The 22,203-nt window shown below is 41.6% G+C and overlaps 1 protein-coding gene across 4 annotated transcripts in view; it reads left to right on the top strand.

Annotated features, from left to right (window-relative positions):
- Nucleotides 1-1,078: 1,078 nt before the first annotated feature.
- LOC146630014 (uncharacterized) overlaps nucleotides 1,079-22,203 on the top strand; it is a 35,911-nt gene continuing 14,786 nt past the window's right edge. The window contains exons 1-7 of one of the 4 annotated variants that reach the window (XM_085356743.1): nucleotides 1,079-1,175; nucleotides 1,674-1,891; nucleotides 10,253-10,330; nucleotides 10,444-10,535; nucleotides 10,644-10,760; nucleotides 12,290-13,073; nucleotides 21,000-21,173. In XM_085356743.1, coding sequence (XP_085212869.1) covers nucleotides 10,527-10,535; nucleotides 10,644-10,760; nucleotides 12,290-13,073; nucleotides 21,000-21,173 — 1,084 coding nt within the window. In that variant the 5' untranslated portion in view covers nucleotides 1,079-1,175; nucleotides 1,674-1,891; nucleotides 10,253-10,330; nucleotides 10,444-10,526. Of the gene's footprint in view, nucleotides 1,176-1,648; nucleotides 1,892-6,374; nucleotides 6,697-10,252; nucleotides 10,331-10,443; nucleotides 10,536-10,643; nucleotides 10,761-12,289; nucleotides 13,074-20,999; nucleotides 21,174-22,203 lie in introns of those variants that run through there. The other 3 variants (XM_085356745.1, XM_085356742.1, XM_085356744.1) reach the window with 3 other exon arrangements.

The following is a 22,203-nucleotide window of genomic DNA, read 5'->3' on the forward strand; positions in this document are numbered from 1 at the left end:
ACTGGCCTGTCTCTATTTAACTGGTTGTTAATGCGAATATAAAGAACTGGAATTATATGGTACTTTTATTGCTTTACATGGGTTAGAAAAAGACTTGCATCATGGCTGTTCAGTAACAGTAAAGACGTCTGCTCCTCTGTTTGACATGGGGGTATGTAGGTGAAGTGGTCCCAGCGGGGTTCTGCTCTGAAGTCGCCCCAGAGCCCCGCTGAGGTCAGTGGGTTCGTAGCGTGAATCCTCCCGGTGTCCTTAAAGACGGGTCGTATGACCACACCCCTATGACGACACCGTGTCGTAGATCAAACTGTATCCGTTTTCACTCATGGGTCAAGTTATAAAAAGTGAACGAGCGCAAAACCGGCTGATCTGTCTTTCATAATAAAAGTCTGATCTCACGGGACCCTGGACACAAAATCACTGCTATCATATGATACATTTTCAAACTCGTGATGAAATGTCTTGAGGTTAGAATGAACTCTTTTAGCTTTTACCTGGTATCTGGCTTGTTTGTCATGAGAAAACAACTTAACATATATAACTTATAATAATTCTATTTTCTATCCAAATCAGGAATCATGTTTTTGGCCTTACGGTTTGTATGGATATTCTTTAAAAAAGAATTGTACATTTCTTTTCATATCTTACATTTTGTTACAGTGAACATGTCCCCAGGGGAATCACGGTAGAATGCATGCTTTTAAAATTGTATTTTATGTGTGAAAGAACTTCACTTTGTGTTATTCCGAGGTATGTAATGGGAGAGGATAACAGCTATAGACCTAGCTATAGATAAGCTATAGACCTAACAAATACAATCCTTGAACACAACAGATATGAAGGGATATTAAGGGGAAAAATAGTTATAAAACGTGTATGTACCCCGTTTTTAATTGATTTAATACAAATAGGTATTATTTAAAATGTTGCATTATAAAAAGTATGTCTTTAATATAACCCTAAATTAATAACATACGTTTCATATCTTATTCTTCAGCGCGACTTTTATTTTGAAAGGCAATCCCAGAAGTGCAGCCCAATCTTTTAGCTCTGACACTCGCTCTTCGGGATTATTCGTAAACTCAAGTGCCCCCCAACCCGCCGATGAGAACTGCAACTGTTTGTTTTTTTTTGTTTGTTTGTTTTTTTACAGCTGACACACTTCCCATTTCGATCAGGTCAGTCTCTTTTTCACTACTTGTATGGCTCGCTGAACCCTGAACCTAGTAGCTAACCACAGCGTAGCCAACAGCAACAACAGCGCTGTTACTCAGTGACAGCAAACAGGACACACACTGCACGCGCGGATCCACGCCCTCTATCTCTCTGCTTGTGTTTATATTTCATTCTGAGCCCGTAAAAGTGGTTCTAACCCGCGGAGCCGGCTCCAAAAGTGTCCCCCAGTGTTATTTTGTGAGTCCCGCGGACGGCACCAAGTCAAACACAGAGGGGGGTCTGCTGTACGAGCTCGTAAAAGTTTATTAACGACGGAATTAGCTTCAGAGGAGAGATGAGTGCTTCTGTTTTCCCACCCTCTCATCTCCAAAACGTTAGGTTTCTGCACCAATGAAGGGGAGGGAGAGACAGGAGGAGGAGGAGGACGGGGTGGTGGTGGTGGAGAAGGGGGTGTTTAACAGTCCTACAACCATCTTCTGTCCCGTTTATCCGCCATATAGGCCAGCTCGATACTGCCGTGAACTAACTTCCTGCATGTGGCTGTAGCTTGAACGGGATTTCTGGGCTGAGCGGTCACTGCTGCTGTCCATGCGTGAGCCTCTTCTCCCCCCTCCGTGGATGGTGCGGAGTAATATCATCTGGAGAGGCCGAGGCCGACATTTTACCCCGGTCCGGAGGAGCATTAACTCGGAGGGGACATCCGAGGACACGCGTTAAGGTAAAGCCCGTCTCGCAGCTTTGTGCCTTTGGACAAATACATAAGCATTTACGTAAAGTTTTACGACCGATAATAAACTGACAAAATATTTAAAGCACATATAGAAAAAAATATGACGGCTTTTAACGGTCTTCTGTGATAAAAATGGCTACTTTCACACGGATTTACACACTGTAGCTGCACGATAAAGAACTATACTTTTGAATTTGGAATAATAAATGCACCGCGTTCACAAAAACATCTGGAAATATATGCTTTCCACGTGCGATATACGTAACAAGTTAGCGTATATATATATATATATATATATATATATATATATATATATATATATAAATGTACCAAATTACACTTTTACTACCCCATTTCACGCTACATAACGCATTTATACCGTTTTGTTTATGTTTCCTATATGCGCGGCCAGGCAGCTTTTGCTCCCGGTGTTTATTCTTTGTAATGGCTCAAACTTTACAGTTGCTCGCCGACAAAGCCTACATTTAATGACGGGCATAACTTGCCTCGGCTTGTAACAGCCACCATCAATCGGCAGCAGCACCTGCAGGTGGACCTACAGAAGCCAAAGTTGTTCTGAGATTTATTCAACTTTAATGTAACGAAAGTCCGAGTCGGTGTGGACAGAGAGTGGCCACCTGACCGCAGCTGGGGCCGTTAAAGCGCCGGAGCCCGTCCACAGGCTCTCAAATCGGCCGTATTAACAATTAATATTGGACATCCGGTGGCACTGCCAGCTGCGCCCCATTTTTATTGTCTGTGCGCTGAAAGGATCCCTGTTGTCTCGGCTGGATACTCCGCGAAGCGTGGTGGCTGATTTAGGTAGGAATATTTATTTCTGCGTTATATTGCAGTTTTAAAAAAGTAAACTAAAAATGCATAAAATGTGAATGTGAGGTGTGAAAGAGAAAGGCTGGATGTGGGAGCGCGGCTCTCCAGCTCGCTGTGCCATGCGGGACACGCTGCTGGCTGCCACCATGGCACCTTCCCTTCGTGCTCTGGCTCTTTATGTGCTGCTGCTGTTGTTGTATCCAGCTGTGCGGGGACACAGCACCGTTGTGCCCCGTCAGTTCGATTCCACCGACCGGGTCAGTGATTAAAAGATTTATTCGGGAATATTGCGGACGCGCACTGGATGGACGGGGAAGACAGGCGAGGGGCGGCAGAAGGGGGCCACTTTTGCTCTCCATCGTTACGGGAAACGGAGCTCCAAGGACACGGAGAGGCGGGGGCGCATCCAGGTCGTTTTGGGTGTTTGTTCTTGTATTTTTTTTCTTTGCAGTTATTAACATGTTTTAATTTTATTGCTGGAGATGCGAAAGATTTTTCCCAGGCAGACCGACCTTTGTCCGCCGCCTAGATTTTTGGAGCTTTAATTTGGCAAATTGGCTTCCCAGACAGACTGACAGCCAGATCGTCTCTCCTCCCCGCTCTCCCGCCTCCTCCTCGCTGTTTTCGGCCACACTCTCTGCTATCACAGCCTCTCACTGGGCTCCTTCTGAATTTACTTTTTTCTCACTTTCAGTCTCTCTCCCTCGTGCGTAACCTCCATTCATTCGTGCAATTTGCCATCAGCCTGGAGTTTTTTTCCCCTGATTATTTCTGAAGAGGCCTCCAGCTGCAAAAGGTTCAGTGTCTGGTCAGACTGCTTTAATTCTGCCTCGTGGTCCAGTGTCAGAATGACTTGCTTCCACTCCCACATTTGTGCGTTATACCCAGCTAGCACTATACTACGTTAATTCTGAAAGTGCAAAACAAGTTTTTATGGAGAAAGTGTGGTAGTATATGGAAAAAAAAATACCATAAATTATCACATGACTGTTTGAAACTTCAAAAATAATAATAATCATAAGAGAAATAGCTGGCACTCTTTAGGCAGGTGCTATACTTATATCCTTGCTTGCAGACTGTCATGAGGACAGCTGCCACACCATGGACATGTAGTCCTTCCTGTTATACTTTCAGTTAGGTTAGGGGCCAGTTTAAGCAGTTATGTCTAGTTGTTCCATTGCAGTGTTTCATTAATGAACTTCTGAATACTCAAGAACTCTCACTCTCTGGACTTTGAGTTTCATGTGGTGAGATAGTTCACAACTACTGGAGCTCTACAGAAGGCAGAAGGCAAAAAACTGAAATTTTGACTTTTTTTTATTTTTTTTATTTTGGTAATCTTAGTTTAGTTTTTTCCTCTCTCTGTTTTCCAGGTTTCTCTTTTAAAACACCTTTCTGTAAGTATTTGGGACCTCAAAGCTCCAAGAGCCACTTTACAGTAACATCTGCTGTTTTGATTCCAGGCATGAAGCCATTCATTTCAGTTGCATTTTTATTTATATAGTATCAATTCACCACAACTGTCACCTTAAGTCTCTTGACATTGTAAGCTAAAGACCATATAATGCTAGAGAATAAGGACCAACAACCAGATGTGAACAGCGTTTGGTGACATTGGGAAGGAAGAGCTCCCTTTTAACAGGAAGAGACCTCCAGAAGAACAGGCTCAGAGGGGGTCAACCATCTGCAGGAGAGAAATTAGCAGTGGCCACCTGGTAGCATTCACTTTCAACCACCATAAGCTGCTGCTTCTTATAGGCATATGAAAGTATCAGTTGTGGTTGAGCTATGCTCCTGATCTGTTTTAGTTATCTTTTGGAAACAGGCATCGTCAGGGCAGACTCCTCTAACATGCATTTGCGAGATGCTAGCATGCTTTCTGAGAAAAACTAAGACATAAGTGTCATTTTATTTCAGTTTGGACATTACGAAATACATAAAACACTACTGTTCATTGAGCTCCCTCTGCTGCAGTCTCGCTTTCACAGCAGCCAGTTTCGTTCGACAATGGCATTGAAAGGACGATTTCTGAGAGAGTAAATTGGAAAGCCCTCAGATTTCTGTCCAGAGCCTCATTAACCCTCTGATAGTGAAGCTCACCCCCCACACTTACTTTCATTCTTGCAAACAGGGGAGCTGTAACTCTGGTGTCATGGCGATGCTCTTTACCCAAATAAAAACCCCACCACAGGCAAACCGTTTTTAAAACTGCCCGTGTTGGAATACAGTGGGGCTGAAACACTTCATGGATTGGTCACCTAGTTCATCAGCTGAAAATAACCAAGAACTCATTTTGAATTTTAATGTTGTTTTCTTTTTTAGTTTGAAGCAAGAAGTACGTCCTTTTTCCAGCACGTCATTTGAATGACAGTAAATAGACTGGATCTGCATTCTTTATTGTAGCTTGGGTGAAACAATGTGTCAGTTTGGAATGTAGGAAATTGTAAATAAGTTACGTGCCTTTTTTATGATTATTTTCACACACAACAATTGAGAAAACAAATGCCAGATGAATCAATAATAGTGCAACTGTTTGCAGCTTTTGAATGTACTGTAGATTTGTTTTGGAAGGGTACATTATGGCGTGACACAGATTCTTTTGAATACTCTGCCCTGTGTTACATAACAAGCTGTTGCAAGGATATGGGTTCAGTTTTATTTTGCATTTTTCTGTGCCCACACAGTGTTCACCGGATAATTGCTCCAGTGCATTTGTAATAGACTAATAGAAAAGTCAGCTCTAAGTGTACATGGGGTTAGAAATGGCTGCAATTACTGTAAGTTCTGAAGGCATCGAAAGGTCCTCTGTGGCGGGGGATGGCTGGTGGGGGGCCTCCATAACAAGGAAAAGTAAATTTCGTCATGCACCACCTGCACTACATGAACCATTTTCTTACCGCATTGTGAGTGTTAGCATATATATTTACTTTGTCAGTGTGCGTCCAGTGTTGTTACATAAGCCACAGTTGTGCAGGCATCCACTTTGCTTGCGGAGTCTTGTTTACAAAGCGCCAAATGCATCGTTGGCTGAATGTAAAGCCTATGGTTATTGGTTACTGTTGACTTTTTTGTTTCCCCACTGCCTTGCTGTGAACTCTGTGAGTGTGTTTATGAGCAAAGAGCCCTTTGGACTGTGCCCTATATTTAACCAATGTGCACAAAAGGATTTCTCAGCTGTTATTGCATGAAGCCACCTATATCAGCCATGGTATGAACAAATATAAATACAAGTCTGTTTGGTGTATCTGTTTCATTGTGCAAATTTCCCCTGTAGAGGCAGCAAATAGCTAGAGGAGCGCTGTGTTCATATAAACAAGATTAAAAGAAATGGTAAATAGTACACCATGGACACATTTGCATGTGCGCTTCGCTCCTGTTTGCAGGATATATCAGCACCAATGTCGCATCTGGCAACAGAGGGGAAAGTGGCGTGGTAGCCTACTAAATGCCATTTTGATTTATCGTATTCAAAAGCTTTTTTTTGCTCTGGTAAGTACAGAAATATTCAAAGCTGGCACTCAAACAACTTTATTGTTGGTACAAGTGAACTGCTTCCATAATAATCTACATAGCTTTAACCCTTAGTGCAAACTCCCAGAGCTTCGCGTTTCAAACGGTCCCGCTCTTTGTGCTGTAAACTTTATGATAAATAATGTGTATCTTTTCTTCATTTGTATGAAGCCTGGATTATTATATTTATTCCACCCGTTGGTTATCAGCTTCAGAGGCCTGTTTGTGTCTGATAAGTGTTTGTGTACACAGTATGTTGGTAGCTGGCTTGTCTCATGTGCCAAATACCAGTTTTCCATTTGGCGTGCCAAGGCAGTGTCATAACCGCCCAGCCAATCCTCATTTCCTCATTCTTGTGTGCCTGAGGTCAATCCACAGAGAACGTATTATGGCATTGTTCTCAAACACTGAACCAGGGTCTGTGTGAGCTGCTTTCTTCGACTTTTCCACAGGTACTGAACAGTAGGTCTGCATTGTTCCTGCGGCGTGTGTGTGTGTGTGTGGGTGTTATGTTGCTCGGTATTTCATCATGTTGCCATCTGAAAAGAGCCGGGTGTATTCGGCGCCTGCAGTGTGGCCTCCTCCCTTCTCCTTTAAGGGAGAATCAGAGTTTTGGTTACACAAACATTAATGAATGGAGCAGCTGAAAGCAACGTCAATGCTCAAGTTTACCCGTATGAGGCGGAGCTAAAGAAGCAGTTCTTCAGTGGACCAGTAAGATAGTCCGATGAAAAGCGATTTACTGTGTGTGTTCGTCTGCACCACTGTTGCTCATAAACAATTAAAACACATCAGTGAGTCACAGTGTTGCACTGTGACATGTAGCTTCAACATTATTAACACACTGCAGAGGGTTTTTTGTATCTTTTTTTTAATCTGGCGTGCAATCTGTTCTGCATCTGTTCGTGGCTGAAAATGGTCACCGACAAATGCACCATTTCTTCCTGTTCAATGTGGAATTGGTTGAAATCTGTGAATTTTCCACCCGCCTGTCCTGCACCTCTTGCCTCTCTTCCCTTTCTATTCTAAGCCCCTTCAAACAGACAAGTACACGACACATGCTTCATGGGGCTACAAATAGGTCAATGTTGACTTTTGACTTTATAATTCCTGCGATACTGTATTCAGATATTGGTCCAGTCTTTACTCAAAAAGCTATGCCTTTTATCAGTGACAACGTGCAGATCTGTGAGGTCAGTTGTTTAATTCTGTGTTTAACACACCATCCGTCAGTGTCGGTGGGCCAGTTGTTAGCAGGAGATGTAACATAGTGTGAATGAAATTATCAGCAGAGGGTTAGAACTTTGTAGTATTTCGCATTAGCATCGGTAATAATTTTGCTTGTGCATTACTGTCTAAAAGTCTTGACTCACCCCTCATTTCTTTATATTTTTCTTGCAAGAAGCCACACTTTATTTTTTAAAGAGGTCTTGAGCTACAGGTTTGTTTGTTTTTTCTTATACTAATTTTCAGTTCTTGTACCTGTGTGAATCATTCAAACATAAAAAGGCATCTGACTCAAGGGATAAACCAATGTTCTGTTTACACATAACAGACAGTTTGGTGCCAGACAAAAGATCTGGCAGGTGTAAAAACTATCTGCAGCAGATAAACTGAAAGTCATGTCCTTAAGAAATACGAGAAAATCCAGCAAAGACCTGACACAGGAGAGATGCATCTGGTCTTTCTGATAAACCATCGATGTTTACCAAAACCTCATCAGAAGTCTCAGTGGAAGGGAGGTTGTCTTGACAGAGAGAAAACACTGAAGCATGCCAAATTACCCAAGAACTCGACTGAAAATCAGTGGCAACAGGTCTTATAAAGTGAATTTCAAACTTTAAATTTTTGGTTCAGATCGCTATCAATATGTACAGAAGTGGTTAGGAGAGAGGTACAACAGTAAGTCTCTGCAGCCACCTGTAAAACACATTGGAGGCTCTGTCGTGTTTTGGGACTTGCATATCAACCAGTGGTGTTGGGGATCTTGTCATAATTGGTGGAATTATAAATACAAGAAAACACAAACAGATTTTGAGCCACCTTGAAATCTGGAAAGTATCTTATTGGCAATGGAAAATAGGCTGCCCATTCAGTGAAAGAATACCTGGATAGAAAAAAACACATTGGAATACAACAGTTTTGGATTGGCCTCCTCAGAGCCAGGCGTTATTGAAAGAATGTGGGATCATGGTGACAGAGACGTAACAATAGGCAGGAAGCAAAGCCTGCCTACTGGAAGCTGGGAAACTATTCTGCTCCGAGAAATTCTGAAGACTACTTAAAGGAATGACAAGAAACCTTGCCTAAGATTTCAGGCTGTGTTGAAAAATAAACATGGTCATACCAAGTATTAACTTTAAGCTAGTTAGAATTGTACAAACTCCAGTTTTTGCCTTATCTACTGCATTTCCATGTGTTTGCACTGCTAATTTCCCTTTTTTCTAGCTAAATGTAAAAAAATAAAGGGTGGCTCAAGACTTTTGCACAGTACTGTATGTTTGGAGCGGTTGTTCTCAAGTTAGTTGGCATGACTGAAAGTTCTGATTATGATGCTATCCCTGTCAGGCTCTCTGTCTCTTCCTCTTGGGAAGCTTTTATTGCACTCAAAGTTGCAGAGCGTTTTGTCATCAATGCATTTATTATTGTTTCATGTCGACTTTCTTTTGTGATAGCCAGTCTACATGCAGTGTGTGCAGATAGCTGGCCACGGTATCTGTAAGGTACTGAAACTGGAAGAACTGGATGCATATCAACTTTGTACTTTTCACCTGATCTGACTTGAAAAAATGGCAGTTTGTCAAAGTATGTGACCACTTCAATAATATAATGCTGAAACATTATTTAGGGTTTTAAGTAAGGTTACTTGTGATGTTTTTAAAATGTAAAAATAAAACAAAAACTTATTTTTAAAGATTTATATTAATAAAAGAAGGAGTGAATCAGTTGGGCAGTGAAGAGAGCAGACAGAGATGGACTGACTTCTTTCTTTTTTTTTTTGTTTGCTCATGACCTTGGCAGTCATGATACAAGCTAACACAGCTCAATTCAACTTGTCAGCTAAGCTTAACTAGCTTGCTTTGCACATTTTTCACTTAGCTGGACAAGAGCTAATATTTAGCCTTGAGGATATTGACTTCCTCCTGCCCTGCATACTTTAGCCTTTTGATTCCATAGCATACAAAGCATGGAAGCTGTGTTTTATTGACAGTTCAAACTTAACTAGTGCTAATCTTTAGATGATCTATCCAAACTCTTCTCCTTTCCAGCTCATTGATCCTCATCCCACACTGGTCATGTAATGTTTAACAAATGAACATCAAAGTTCTCCTTTAATGCACATAACAGTATAAATAACAAATGCCAGTGAATCACATGAATGCTTTGTCACACAACAGAATTCAACCTTTATCTGGTGCATGAAAGCTTTTGCATTTGCTGTTTTAAACACTCGTTGTTAGCAGAGGTTTCTCAGGAAGTGATATGTCCTACATTTTTGCAGCACCAGCACGTTTTTTTTTCATGTTGAATGAATGGATGTATTAATAGAAAGCTAACCAACTAATGTAAGTAACAATAGCTGCCGCTGTAGAACAGACAAATAAAGAGCTCTGAACTCATTAATGTTTTGCTTTACAAATACAAAATATATAAAAAAAAAAAACCACCACAATAAACAAACGAAAGTGAATTTCACAGATTGCCCTTGTGAAATGTTTTCTGTCAAAGAAGCCCATTCATCTAAGAGCGGCACTGTGGATCTGTTATTAAAAAGACACATTTAAAACCTGCATTGTATCATCTGTACCGCTGTCGTCTCCTCCTTTTGTGCCGATCAAACAAACTGAAATCAGTAGCAGCAAACAGACAACTTGTACTGCACGAAGCCAACAAAACAATATAAGGCTTATGTAACACTGTAACATTTTTGTGTTCATATTATGTATTGCATCCCAAGATTTCATTGTCACATTGATTTGCTCCCTTTTTTATTGTTTTCTCCTTCAGGCTGAGAAATCGAGAGTTGCAGAGCTGCGACATGTGAAAAGAGCTCACCCACTTGGCCTACTCACCTCTCAATCTTAGGTAAGTACTTTCTTCCATTTCTCTTTGTCTCCTTTTATCTACCTTCACTTCTATCTTTGTGATGAACTCTTCTTTCCCTCTTTTGTCTCTGCTGGTGACATCTCAATGCTCAGACCAGAACTCAGTTGAGTTTTTCGCTGCTAAACTCACTCACACTCACGTTGGGACTGCGACCTGACAACCTCCTGCCTTGGGCATGCCTCAGGTAAAGTAGGAAAGCTACAGTGGCTCTCACCCATCACCTCTGAATTATCCTACTCCTTGCTTCGGTGTTGGATTTACTCTGTGTCTGTGTGTTTTACCTCCTTTCCAGCCGGGTATGAATGGGATGGAGCCTGCATTTGGCGAGGCCTATGGGGGGCACAGGGGTCTGATGAGCCCCTACCCTCTGGCCATGTCGCCACAGGGAGGCAGGACAGAGTACGACCAGGTAAGACAGCACAACATGGACAGAGCCAAAGCTCACGCAGCTTATAGTGTGACCTCGGGTAGACACTGTATAGTACACACAGATATATTAATAGCTGCCTAATTTGAGTTGGTGAGTCATTGTAGCAATTTAAATGATGTCATTAGTGATTGATCTATTAGTGGACAATACCGTGCTCTTACTTTGAAAGTATATCTTATTGGCTAGCTTGCTGGCTGTCAGTACAGTCACAGTTCAGCTGCTTCCCCAGAGAGGATTTCACCCTGATGTCAGATCCAGATCCAGCATCTGCACCTGGTGATACTACAGGAGGAGGAAACCTGGTTCATGTGTAGCGATGCTCAGCTCACTGAGGCTGCAGAACAGAATAAGCACTGTGATCACCAGCCTATTTGTCTATAAAGTGAAAGACTTGCAGGAGCAGCAGCTGATTATAATGCTCAGTTATAAATTTGCCAACCTGCCAATAATCAATTCTTAATCTCTGGGAAAAAATGTGTTTGTCTTTAAGGACAACAAAATATGACCTGTTTTTTATTTGTAATGTAGATTTTTTTTTGCTTGCATCTCTACATTTATTGTTCAATCTGTACTATAGTTTTGTGTTTATTTTCTTCAGGAAAATAAACACGGGCCACAGGCTTGATGATGATTGGATCGTGAACCATTTCCAATCCACTTGATCTTTAACCATTACAGCTTTCACTACACCACACATTAGAGCTATTTCTCAGCTGTATTTAAACACGTGCTTTTATAAGAGCACGGGAAGAAGTCTGGAAAGACTTATCATTAAACAGATGCCCAGGTAAACTGTGCTTTTATGATAAAGCCTATATTATTAGGTTACATACAGCGATGAAGTCATCCTTCCGCTTCAGTGCTGTCACATAATCCTCCTCCTCTGTCTGTGTGTGCATTGATGCATTAAGCTGCTGCATGTCTCTTCTCTTTAATGTCCTATCATGCCTCTATTAGGAATATAATGAGAGCTCAGCAGCAGTAACCGCAGTGGCAGAAGGTCAGGTGGTCAGGCTATGGCAGAGTGGGAAATGTAATTGGGACACGAGACTGTTGTTTGTATTCTGTTTTTGGTTTCTGCTTGAAAAGCCATTAATCCTCTACCACTCTCAATCTTTTTGTATATATATATATATACATCGCAAATACAGTTTATTTATTTATTCAGCAATGTTTAAACATCATGCCTCACATGAAAACAAGACCAAATTCTTCACGTGGCATCTCAGTTATCAACAGTCAGTGTATGTGGGCCAGGTGTGAAATAATCCTGACAGGATTACGGCACTGGGGGAGGGTGGGTAATTTTGATTAAGGTTTTTTTTCCCCCCACACAACTCAGTCTGACCTGTTTTAGTAGCAGAAGTAGATTCACAATTTAAAATGCTAGTAAATGCTGTCATTTTACACCAAAATAATCTTTAAAATACTGAATGATTTAAAAGTTTGTTTATTTTTTTGTCACAAATCATATGTTTAAGTGTCATTTATCTCTGTCCCCCTTTTAGAGTGTGCTCCTTATGCTGGGCTCCCCAGCATTGCCAAGGAAACGGCCCTTTGAGTTGCTAAGCGACCTGGTGGACGACGGAGGCTTTGGTGAAGACCTGCACCCAGAGCGCTGGGATGTGTCCGCGCTGGATGAGATGGCTCGTTACACCAAACTGGGCCTCGGGGTCGGAGGGGAGCTGCTGCCCTGCTCCGAGGAGGCTGTGCTGATGGGCTGCTGGGGGAGGAGTCGGGAAGAGCAGGAGGAAGAGGATGAGGAGGAGGAGAGGAGGAGGAACAGACACGCAGTCCCTCCTGGCACCCCGGAAGTCCAGAAAACTGCTTCAGGGAAGGAGGAAGAGGAGGAGGAAGGGTGTATCTCTGTTGCCCGGACAACAGAGCTGTGCGTTTCAGGAAGAGTGACTGAAGGTGGACAGGATGAGGGGGTGTCAAGGGAGCGGACGGTGGAGGTGTATCAGGTGGCCCAAGAGGAAGAGGAAGCAGCAGCAGCTGCAGTAGGACTGGCTCTGGAGCACTGCAGTGAGGAGCACAACTACTCCCTGAGCCAGGGAGGGGAGCTGGGGGCAGGACCTGCTCACAACTCCCAGACAGAGGAGGTGCAGGTGGTGGAGAATCAGCAGGAAGAGCAGGATAGGGAGGACAGCCAGGCCGAGACCGAACTGAAGTTGGAGGATGAGGATGAGGAGCAGGACGAAGACGAGGAAGAAGAGGAGGAAGAGGGAGAGGAAGGAATGGAGGAGACAGTGGTGGAAGCTGAAATTTCGAGCTCCTCGGAAACTGAATGTGGTGAGTTCTGGCTTCAGTGTGTGTGCGTGTGTGTGTGTGATGGCGAGGACATCTCGGCTCATCACAGCGCGGCCAGCAGCCTGTCTGCCCACACACAATCCATTTTGTTCTGCCTCCAGTCCAGACGAGACCTCAAACCGTCTCGTCTGACTTGGTTGGCTGAGCACAGGCACATGTGATACCAAATTTTGCGGGTGTAATTCCCAGACATCACACTGCTTCAGTGACTACAGTGTTACTGTTATAAAATGGCTTTGAGGGCTGAAGTGTCTTTGGGTATTGAAATACCATCTGTAACAGGCGCGCTGCTTTGTTTCTGGGATGGGGTGGGGGTTTAGCTGAGCACGTTAAATAGGGTATGAAAGTTGGTACAGATTGTTAAACAACCATTACAGAAGAACGGGATTTCTAAGCAGCTTCAAAAGCAACATAAACATGCCAGCTACAGACTGCAGCATTCAGCTGGTGGCTCATTAAAAACCATTTTTCTTGCCTCATTATTTCTTTACAGCCCACTTATCTCTCATTCACAAATATCAAAGGTACATAGTACGACTCAAAAGCAGACTTGATCAGTTAATTCTACAACTATTTTGGTAATTGCTTAACTGTAAAGATGCCAAACTATTACAGATTTTTTGCTTCTGTGTTTTATGTAATACAAATAGTAGAAATAGTCTTTGCTTTTCAGACTCTAAATGACAAAAGAAGAACTTTGAAGCTGTCACACGGGTTCTGTGAAATTTGACATTGTTTCATAGTAATGGATTTGTTGCTGTTGTCTTCAGGATGCACAGTTTGTGTGCTAAAAAGCATTCCTACAACGTAGGAACAACAATGACCAGGACTTTTTGTAATTACTGCTAAAGAAACATTTGTTTTCTATGGCGGATTGAAGTCTCCTGGTCATAGCACCTTTGGGTGCCAGTACTGAGTACCAGAGTTATCATAGATGTGAGCTTTCTAATTAAATATTTTCAGTATTTTTTTTTTAAATTTTCAATTCTAGTTTCAGTTAAACTCTGGCATGAGTTTACTGTTATTGTTGTTGTGTTTGGTTTAGCTTTCATTAGTTTCAGTGTCAGTTTTTGTCTTATTAATTATTACTATATGAAAGCTATTTGTTTGGGACAGAATGTTGAAGTGTTACATTACAGACAGATAATATTTTGAAACTGATTTGAATTAGTTTGTGAGGACACTGTAATGTTTCTGGGGATGTTCAAGCATATTATTAATTATTAATAATTGTAATTATTAATTATTATTAATTTAATTAATTATTAAAGCAAATTATTTGCTAGTTGTTCATTCTGACAACAACGTTTACACTGAGCTCGCTTTAAGAGGATGGAATTAAATATTGGCCTAACAAATATTTTGTTGTTATTATAGGAGCTGTATGAAATTTGTAATCACATTCCTCCTTAATCAAATGTTGTTGAAATGTGTGGCACTTTGAAATGTGTGTTTGCGCTCTGTGTGGTGTTGCAAACACACACTACGTCAGATTAGTTTGGCTAATTTTAGCAGTGTTATCAGCAGTAGCCTGACTTTCTTCCATGCTACTGTCCACATCATGATACAAAATATGGTTATATGTAGCTTTGGTTGCTTGGATATATTCCACTTTATTCTGACAAAGCTGACATACAACTGCTCTGTTTTTTTAAACATCAAAGTAATGCAGAACAGAGCCGGCTAGCAAGCCTGTCATCTGTTTACTTTCACCCTCACTCATTTACAACTTCCTTTTTTTTAACATAGATTTCCTACCTGTGTATAGAAAGTGTGCCACATAAATGCATACAGCTAGATAAAGTAGATGTGTGTACAGTAAGATAGTAAAATGGGTAGTAAAAAAATCTAATCTTAGCTCAGTGTGACTTTACTGTCTTTTCTGCACTTTCTCTTCTTCAGTGCACATGCACACCCTCTCTCTCACACACTCTCTCACAGACACAAACACACAATAGATAGGTGATGTGAACAAAATATTCAGTTTGAGCACAATCTGTTTAATTTTTGTAAATGCAATGAAAGTTTACCTGCAAGAGTTGAACCCAAAATAAGAGAGAGATAGAGTGAAGCCAGCAGGGAAAGTCATCAGCTTTTCACTCAGCTTTAAATAAGTTAAGAAAAGTTCCATCCATCCATCCATTCGCTTCCGCTTATCCTTTTCAGGGTCGAGGGGGGCGCTGGAGCCTATCCCAGCTGTCATAGGGCGAGAGGCGGGGTACACCCTGGACAGGTCGCCAGTCTGTCGCAGGACCAACACACAGGGACAGACAACCATTCGCACTCACATTCATTCGCACATTCACACCTAGTGACAATTTGGATTATCCAATTAAGTTAAGAAAAGTTATGAAATGAAATTTGCACTTAAACCACAAACTAACAAGCCTGACATTAAAAGCACCTGAACTGCTGCTGGTTGGTGTTAGCTTCTTCCATGCTGTGTTAATATGAAGAGTACACTGGTGCTGTAGAGCACAAAGGTGCCCACCCACTTTTGGAAGGTCTCCCATGAATTCATGAAGTGAATTGCCCTTTCATTTTTTCTATTGACATTTCAGACAATTCCTTTTTTAAAGGTAAAGGTACAAGATAGTGTACATAGATACTTTTAACAACAAAGGAGCTACTGATGCAACAATGCCATACAATTCCCAGAGTCTGCATTGAATGACTTCCAGCCTTCCCAGATTTACTCCTTTTCATTATTCCAGTATTGTACAATATCCATCCACCCCTCCATTTTCTTCAGCTTCATTGATTCAGGATCGTAGTTGGGCTGAACGCTATACCGGCTGTCGGTGAGTACACCCTGGACGGGTCACCAATGTAGCCGACATAGAGAGAGAGAGAGACTATTATTCACACTTACACTCACACCTACTGCCAATTTAGGCTCACCAGTTAACCCATGCATGTGGGAGGAGTCTTACATGCCCCCAGGGCCAATGCAGGAAAGGTCTGTATGGCCTAGTTATGTTACAGTGCTTGGTTCCTGACTGTCTTCACTTTTAAGATTTCTGAAGTTTCATCCTTAATCTTGACACATTTCTATGGCAACCGTAACCTCCACCAGTCAGAGACGTCACTGCTTCAAGGTAGGGTTGTGGGTAGAGTAGTTATTTTCTGCAACATCATGAATGAAATTCTTTTTTTCTTTTCATATTTTTATATTAATATTAATATTTTTATATTTTATTTTTATTCTTTTTATATTCTTTTTAGAAAAAAACTATCACTAGGTCAATATCACTAGGTAAGTCAGCGGTACAAGCTGTTAATCAGCATCCCTATGGAGAATATGAATATGGTTTTTCACTTCTGGAACTTAAGTATTGGGGTCTTTATATCAATACAAGCTATATGTTGTTAAAATACATACTGCCACCAGTTTGCTGCATGACTATGACTGAAATGGATGCAGTGTTGTTGAGTTTAATTTCTGCTGCATAAAACTGAGTAGAATCACTGTGAAAAATTTTAGAACAGCTTCAATATCATCACTGTTTATTGACTTGATGCTGTAAGGCTGTTATTTACTCTCCTGCTGACTGTTTTGATTAGATGAAAGTGAAAGAAAGTCAGCTTTTTAAATGTCACTCTGGTTTGCTCATAAAAAAAGGAGCTTTCATTGTATTTCAGAACTCAACTGAGTATCTCTTATGTAGATGTGGGGATGTTTATTCTGGAGGAAATTTGAAAAAAGCATGGAGGTCTTATTAGGTCAGCACAATATGAATCCTCCCTCCCATATTTGCAACATGTCAGTGTGAGTTTTAGGGCAGCAGTTACCACTGAGACCTCGGTGATATTTTCAATAGGAAATTGCTATATCGCAATTCTGATCACTTTCAGCGATAAACACAGCTGTGATTTTTTTTTTTCATTCTTGCTACTGCACAAAAAGATCTGGTGCCATGACTTTTAAAATCCTGCTTACAATCCAGACACTAAATACCATCAATTGGATTTTCAAAACTAAACAGATGAAAAATTGTTGGGCTCATTCATGGATTGTATGTGCAAAAACAGTGCAAAAAATGAATTCTTGGATTGGCCACAACAAGCAGTCAGTTGTTGCCTGAGTCATGGCTTGCTACATAAAGGCTGATAGAAAGTGTGCTCTGATTCGCATTTCTTTGTCTTTGGCTTCTGAACACTTGTCTATGACGTGTTGCTGCTCTGGAGAAATTTACAGATAGCTTGCTAAAGGTTTTTGTGTTAACAGGTAAAAGATCAGGTTACATTGACATTACAGGGAAGCAAAGGATGCAGAGGTTTAGAGTTGAAAGACTTTGTTTTGTGATAACTAACATTCAAACTAACAGGACTAAACTGGAGGTTTCTAGGCAGTAGTAAAATGTTGTAGTGTAACAATTAGGTACATTGTAGTGGCCTAATCCCTCAGTAATAAACAGATGAAGTCACTGTTTGCTGAGAGCACAGAACATCATCAGAACCCTTTAATGTGAGATGAGTTGTTATTCCCAAACTACAAGCCATGAAACATAAGCATGTATGTTGATAACACCTATGTAAACTGACTTCCATTCAGATTAGCATCTTTTCCCAGGCCTTTTCTGCCTCTAATCGGCTTTGCGTTAGATAAACAAATCTTAGGCTTCTCGTTGCAAGGTAATAGAGAGGTCGGTGGCTCGCTCTCAAAGAGCGAGGTCCAGCTCGTGTTTCAGCTGTCGCAAGACACAATTGTTGGTCCTTTGTTCCTGTGGTGTGTGTTTGTGTGTGTTTGTCCTGTTGAGCTTTTATTACCATTAGCCCACAGCGATAGCAACGGTATAAATGACGGATTGTAAAAATGTGATGTGTACTCGCTAAAATTGATGATGGTTGAGTGAGTTTAGGAAACCAGACAAAAGGCTGAGAAACAGAAAACCATGGAGCAAAAGATCGAGTTGAAGGGGGAGCGCAGACAATGGCGTTATCTGCAGACAGGACCAGACACCATGATGTTACATAAGCTGTCTGTGTCTGTGTGTGTGTGTGTGTGTGTGTGTGTGTGTGTATGTGTGGACTGTCCACTCATGAATAAAAGCAAGGGCAGGACTTCACAGTTATCAAGTTCAAATCTGATTTAATCACAGCAGAAACGACTGTGTTCACTGTGACAGCGCCATTATTCGTGGGTCTGCATGCCTGAGGCTAATCTTCTATGACGTCTTTGTGTGAAACGGCATACGTGCTGGTGGCTTTGTCATGAGGACATACAGCATGTGTTTTTTGGATTGGGGCTCACAGCATGATCTCATAGCGACCAAACATAAACACGAATAGCTGTCAGTTATGATTGGGTTGCATTCGTCATTTCACTTGCTGGGTATTTCTCTTCTAATAAATATTGCATATGTGGCTGTCAGCGCTGTCCACCTCCAAGATTCACTTTCCTCCGGAGCAGTGTGGCCAGGAGCATCAATGCTGGATTTGGATTATCTCGTCAAGCGATTCTGTTGCAACATTTTAACCAGATTACGTTCAATAAATGTTATTTGTATGCTTAAAAAATAATGAAGATTTAATTTTCTCATTGCTATTTTTATCAGATTCTTCCAGCCATTCTGAAGAGCCATGAAAATATTTTCTAATGTGAACTATGGCTTGTGGAGCCGGTGTTGTAGCTGTAGGTTTCTATGACGCTTTACATTTCTGGCATCCTGAACGATTGAATTGAGTAGAGGGTATTTTATCACTGCAGTTTCATATTCATAAGTTAAACACTGCAGCTGTTCTGTGATCACTCAGAGAGTCAGAAGCAACACAATTGCTCTCACACAAAGCGCACGCTCTGCCTGGGTTGTGCTGAATGGTGTTGAGTAAGTATGCCTCACTCTGAGCTCAAGCTCCAGCAGATTATTTTATCTAACTGCTAACCCCTAAATCTTATGACAAAGTAACAGTGTTTTCAACAGTGAGGTGAACTGAAGCATGATTATTACTGCTGCTGTGGGGAAAAAATACACGCAACCTGTAATTACCTTGAACAAAGAACCGCAATGAAAGGGTTGTCTAATGTCATTATTCGGACATCATCTGACACAACGCACAGGTTAAATGTTGATGCATCGCTGAGAGAGAACGGTAGAAGCAACAGTAGGTCTGGCACTTAGCGCTCGGTGCTCAGGCTCTGTGGGGATACAGCTGCTGCGCAGAGAGAGCTGCAGGAATGAGCGAGAACTGTGCTGTTCTTAAATATTTTCCCTAGTTGTAGCTCACCAGAGCGGTGTGAAAGTGTGCACCTTTTCCCAACAAAGAGCCTGATTATCACATTTGAGATGAACTAAAGCTCATACACTCACTTGCCAATTTATTAGGTGCACGTAACCCTAACAGGTTTCCCTTTCCCTGCCTTCTGCCTGGCACAGATTCTACATTCCTCAGAGATTTTGCTCCCTATTGACATGACACACTGTCACACAGTTGCTTCAGATTTAAGGGCAGCACGTGATGTGAATCTCCCGTTTCACCATGTCCCAAAGGTGCTCTACTGGATTGACTGGCATCTGGAGGCCATTTGAGTACAGTGAACTCATTGTCACATTCAAGAAACCAGTTTGAGATGATTTGAGCGACATTGCACCTTATCCTACTGAAAGCAGCCATTAAAAGTTGTCAGGAGCAATACTCGGGTGGGCTGTGGTGTTTAAGGATGATCGGTTGGTGCTCAGAAGTCTGAAGTGTGCCAGGAAAATATCCCCCACAGCACCACTGACCTGAACCGCTGACACAAAGCAACATGGGTCCATGCTTTCATGCTGTTTATGCCAAGTTCTGACCCTACGAATCTGAATGGTACAACAGAAATCGGGACTCATCAGACCAGGCAACGATTTTTCAGTTTTCTGTTGTTGACACGTGTGATCTTCTGCTGCCGTAGTCTGTCCGCTTCCAGGTTTGGCCTGTTGTGTTTTCAGAGATGCTCTTCTGGATATCTTGGTTGTAACAAGTGATTATTTAACTTACTCTTGTCTTCCTATCAACTCAAAGCAGTCGCATCATTCTCCTCTGACCTCTTGGATCAACAAAGCATTTTGGTCCAGTGAACTGTTGCTAACTGGATCATTTCTGTTTGTCTAACCATTCTCTGTAAACTTTAGAGATGATTGTGAAATACTCAGACCAGTCCACCTGGCACCCACAACCATTACACGCAAAGACACTTTTCTTCATCGGTTTGAACTTCAACATCTCGTCTTGACGATGTCTGGCTAATTAGATATTTACATTAATGAGCAGCTGAACAGTAATCAGTGCTTCCTCCCTTCTATCCTTGTACTGTTAAAATTCTAAGTGATAAAAATTACAAACATTTATGAAAATGCAGGAACCAAAACGATTACTCCGGAGTATTTCTGCTGTGCTTCAAAGTAATGATACCCACTATTCTAGAAAATATAAGCTGTATTATCATGACCCTGTCAGTGTTTAAATAAACTCTTTTTGATGGTTCAGCAGTTGTGCCACTTGTATTTGTACTTACATGTAATTTAGTGCAATGGTATCCAGCCAGAAGATAAGATGTCACAAGATAAAAAGAAACAGAGCAAAAGAGAAACTTGCATTTTATACAGAGCTGACAGGGAAGCCTTGTCAGGACAAAAAGGATTATAGGAAATAATTTCCACCCACTCACATGTCTGTTTGGATGCAGCACCAGGGGGAATTCAAGAAACCGACAAGATGGCTTCCGATCTTTCTGGAGATATAAGTTTTATGAAACACTTTCTTCTTGGCTGCTTTCCTTACTCACTGATTCTTTTCATCAAATATTTTGTTCTTGTGTCTATTCTCTGTCACTTAGTTTGTTTGTTGTTTTAACAGGCAAGCAAGTTGCTTGAAGAACTGCAAGGTTTTTCCCACATGAGTGCCTAAGTCTTTGCATATTTGTCCTTCTAGAGGTGGAAGCAGAGCCAGCCAGGCAGCTGGGCGAGCGACCGTCGAAGCGTCGCTGTTTCTGGGAGTACAGACGTGCTCGGGAGTCAGCCACAAAGAAGAAACTTGGCGGTGACGTCCACTGGTCTCTGTCCTGGAGCTCCAGCACTCTTCCCAGCACGCTGTACCGCCGAGAGGGTGAGAATACAGCATTACTGCGTGATGCTAGTGAATGCTATTTAATGCTGATTGTTTCATACAAAAAATAAATAAATAAAAAAGTCAGAAAAGTTACTAGATTATTAAGTGAAACTGGTTGTTTCTCTGGGGAAGACATTTTTGGAGTGCCGATGACCTAATTATTAAAAAAGATAATTGTCAGATTGATAAGTTAAACCCTAATCAAAGGGCTGGATTGAAGGTTTAGCAGCAGGAGTCATTAACCCAACGTGCACGCTGCAGTTGGGATCGTCCCATTTCCTTTTTCTCCCGTGACACAGATCAGACCTGCACCCTCAGGCGTGTGCCCTACATACAACTTGCATGTCAAAATGTGGATTTTTCAACATTCCCATCGTACGCGAATCTCACGTCAGGCTCAACAATAGCTTTGCTGCAGTGCTGCAGCCCGTGTCGTGCTGTACAAACCAGAATGGCAGTCCTTTAAACTTAGTCCAGTCAAACCACTCAAACAAGAGTCAGCACTGATAACAGTTTACGTGTTGTGTAAATACTCCGTAAATCTATCAAACTATTGGGGTGGATGCATATTTTAAATCATGTCATTCATTGTACAGTAATTTCTATGTGACATCTCTATGATAGTTCTGTATCATGTCATATACCTCTAATGTAGTCATTTCAGGGGGGAAACAATAGCTCTTGTAGCAAGCTCAGATGATCCACCCACACCATTTGCAAATCTTCTATTTTAAGGGGCTAGCAATTAGTAGAAAGTTGGTTTAAATAGCAATTTAGCAAAGTGCCTTGGGTGCCTAATGTTTATTTCAAACTTTAATCATGCAAAGCTGCTCTAGAAGAGTCCAGTACTAAAAATATAGAGCTGCAAACCATAATACCTCCAAATGAAAGCAGATATTAAAACAAATAGATGCCTTGCCTTGTACCACTGGGAGATTTGGCATCCTGACATTTTAAGGCCAGGTTTGGTAGAGCTGCACTGTTTTTACCTGACCGGACACGTATGGAGTTCATTTTGTTGTCGTTA

This window comes from Diplotaxodon limnothrissa, linkage group LG6 (genome assembly GCF_057381915.1).
Source record: "Diplotaxodon limnothrissa isolate DT_005_m linkage group LG6, D_limnothrissa_male_GT1.1, whole genome shotgun sequence".
In the NCBI taxonomy this organism is placed as follows: domain Eukaryota; kingdom Metazoa; phylum Chordata; class Actinopteri; order Cichliformes; family Cichlidae; genus Diplotaxodon; species Diplotaxodon limnothrissa.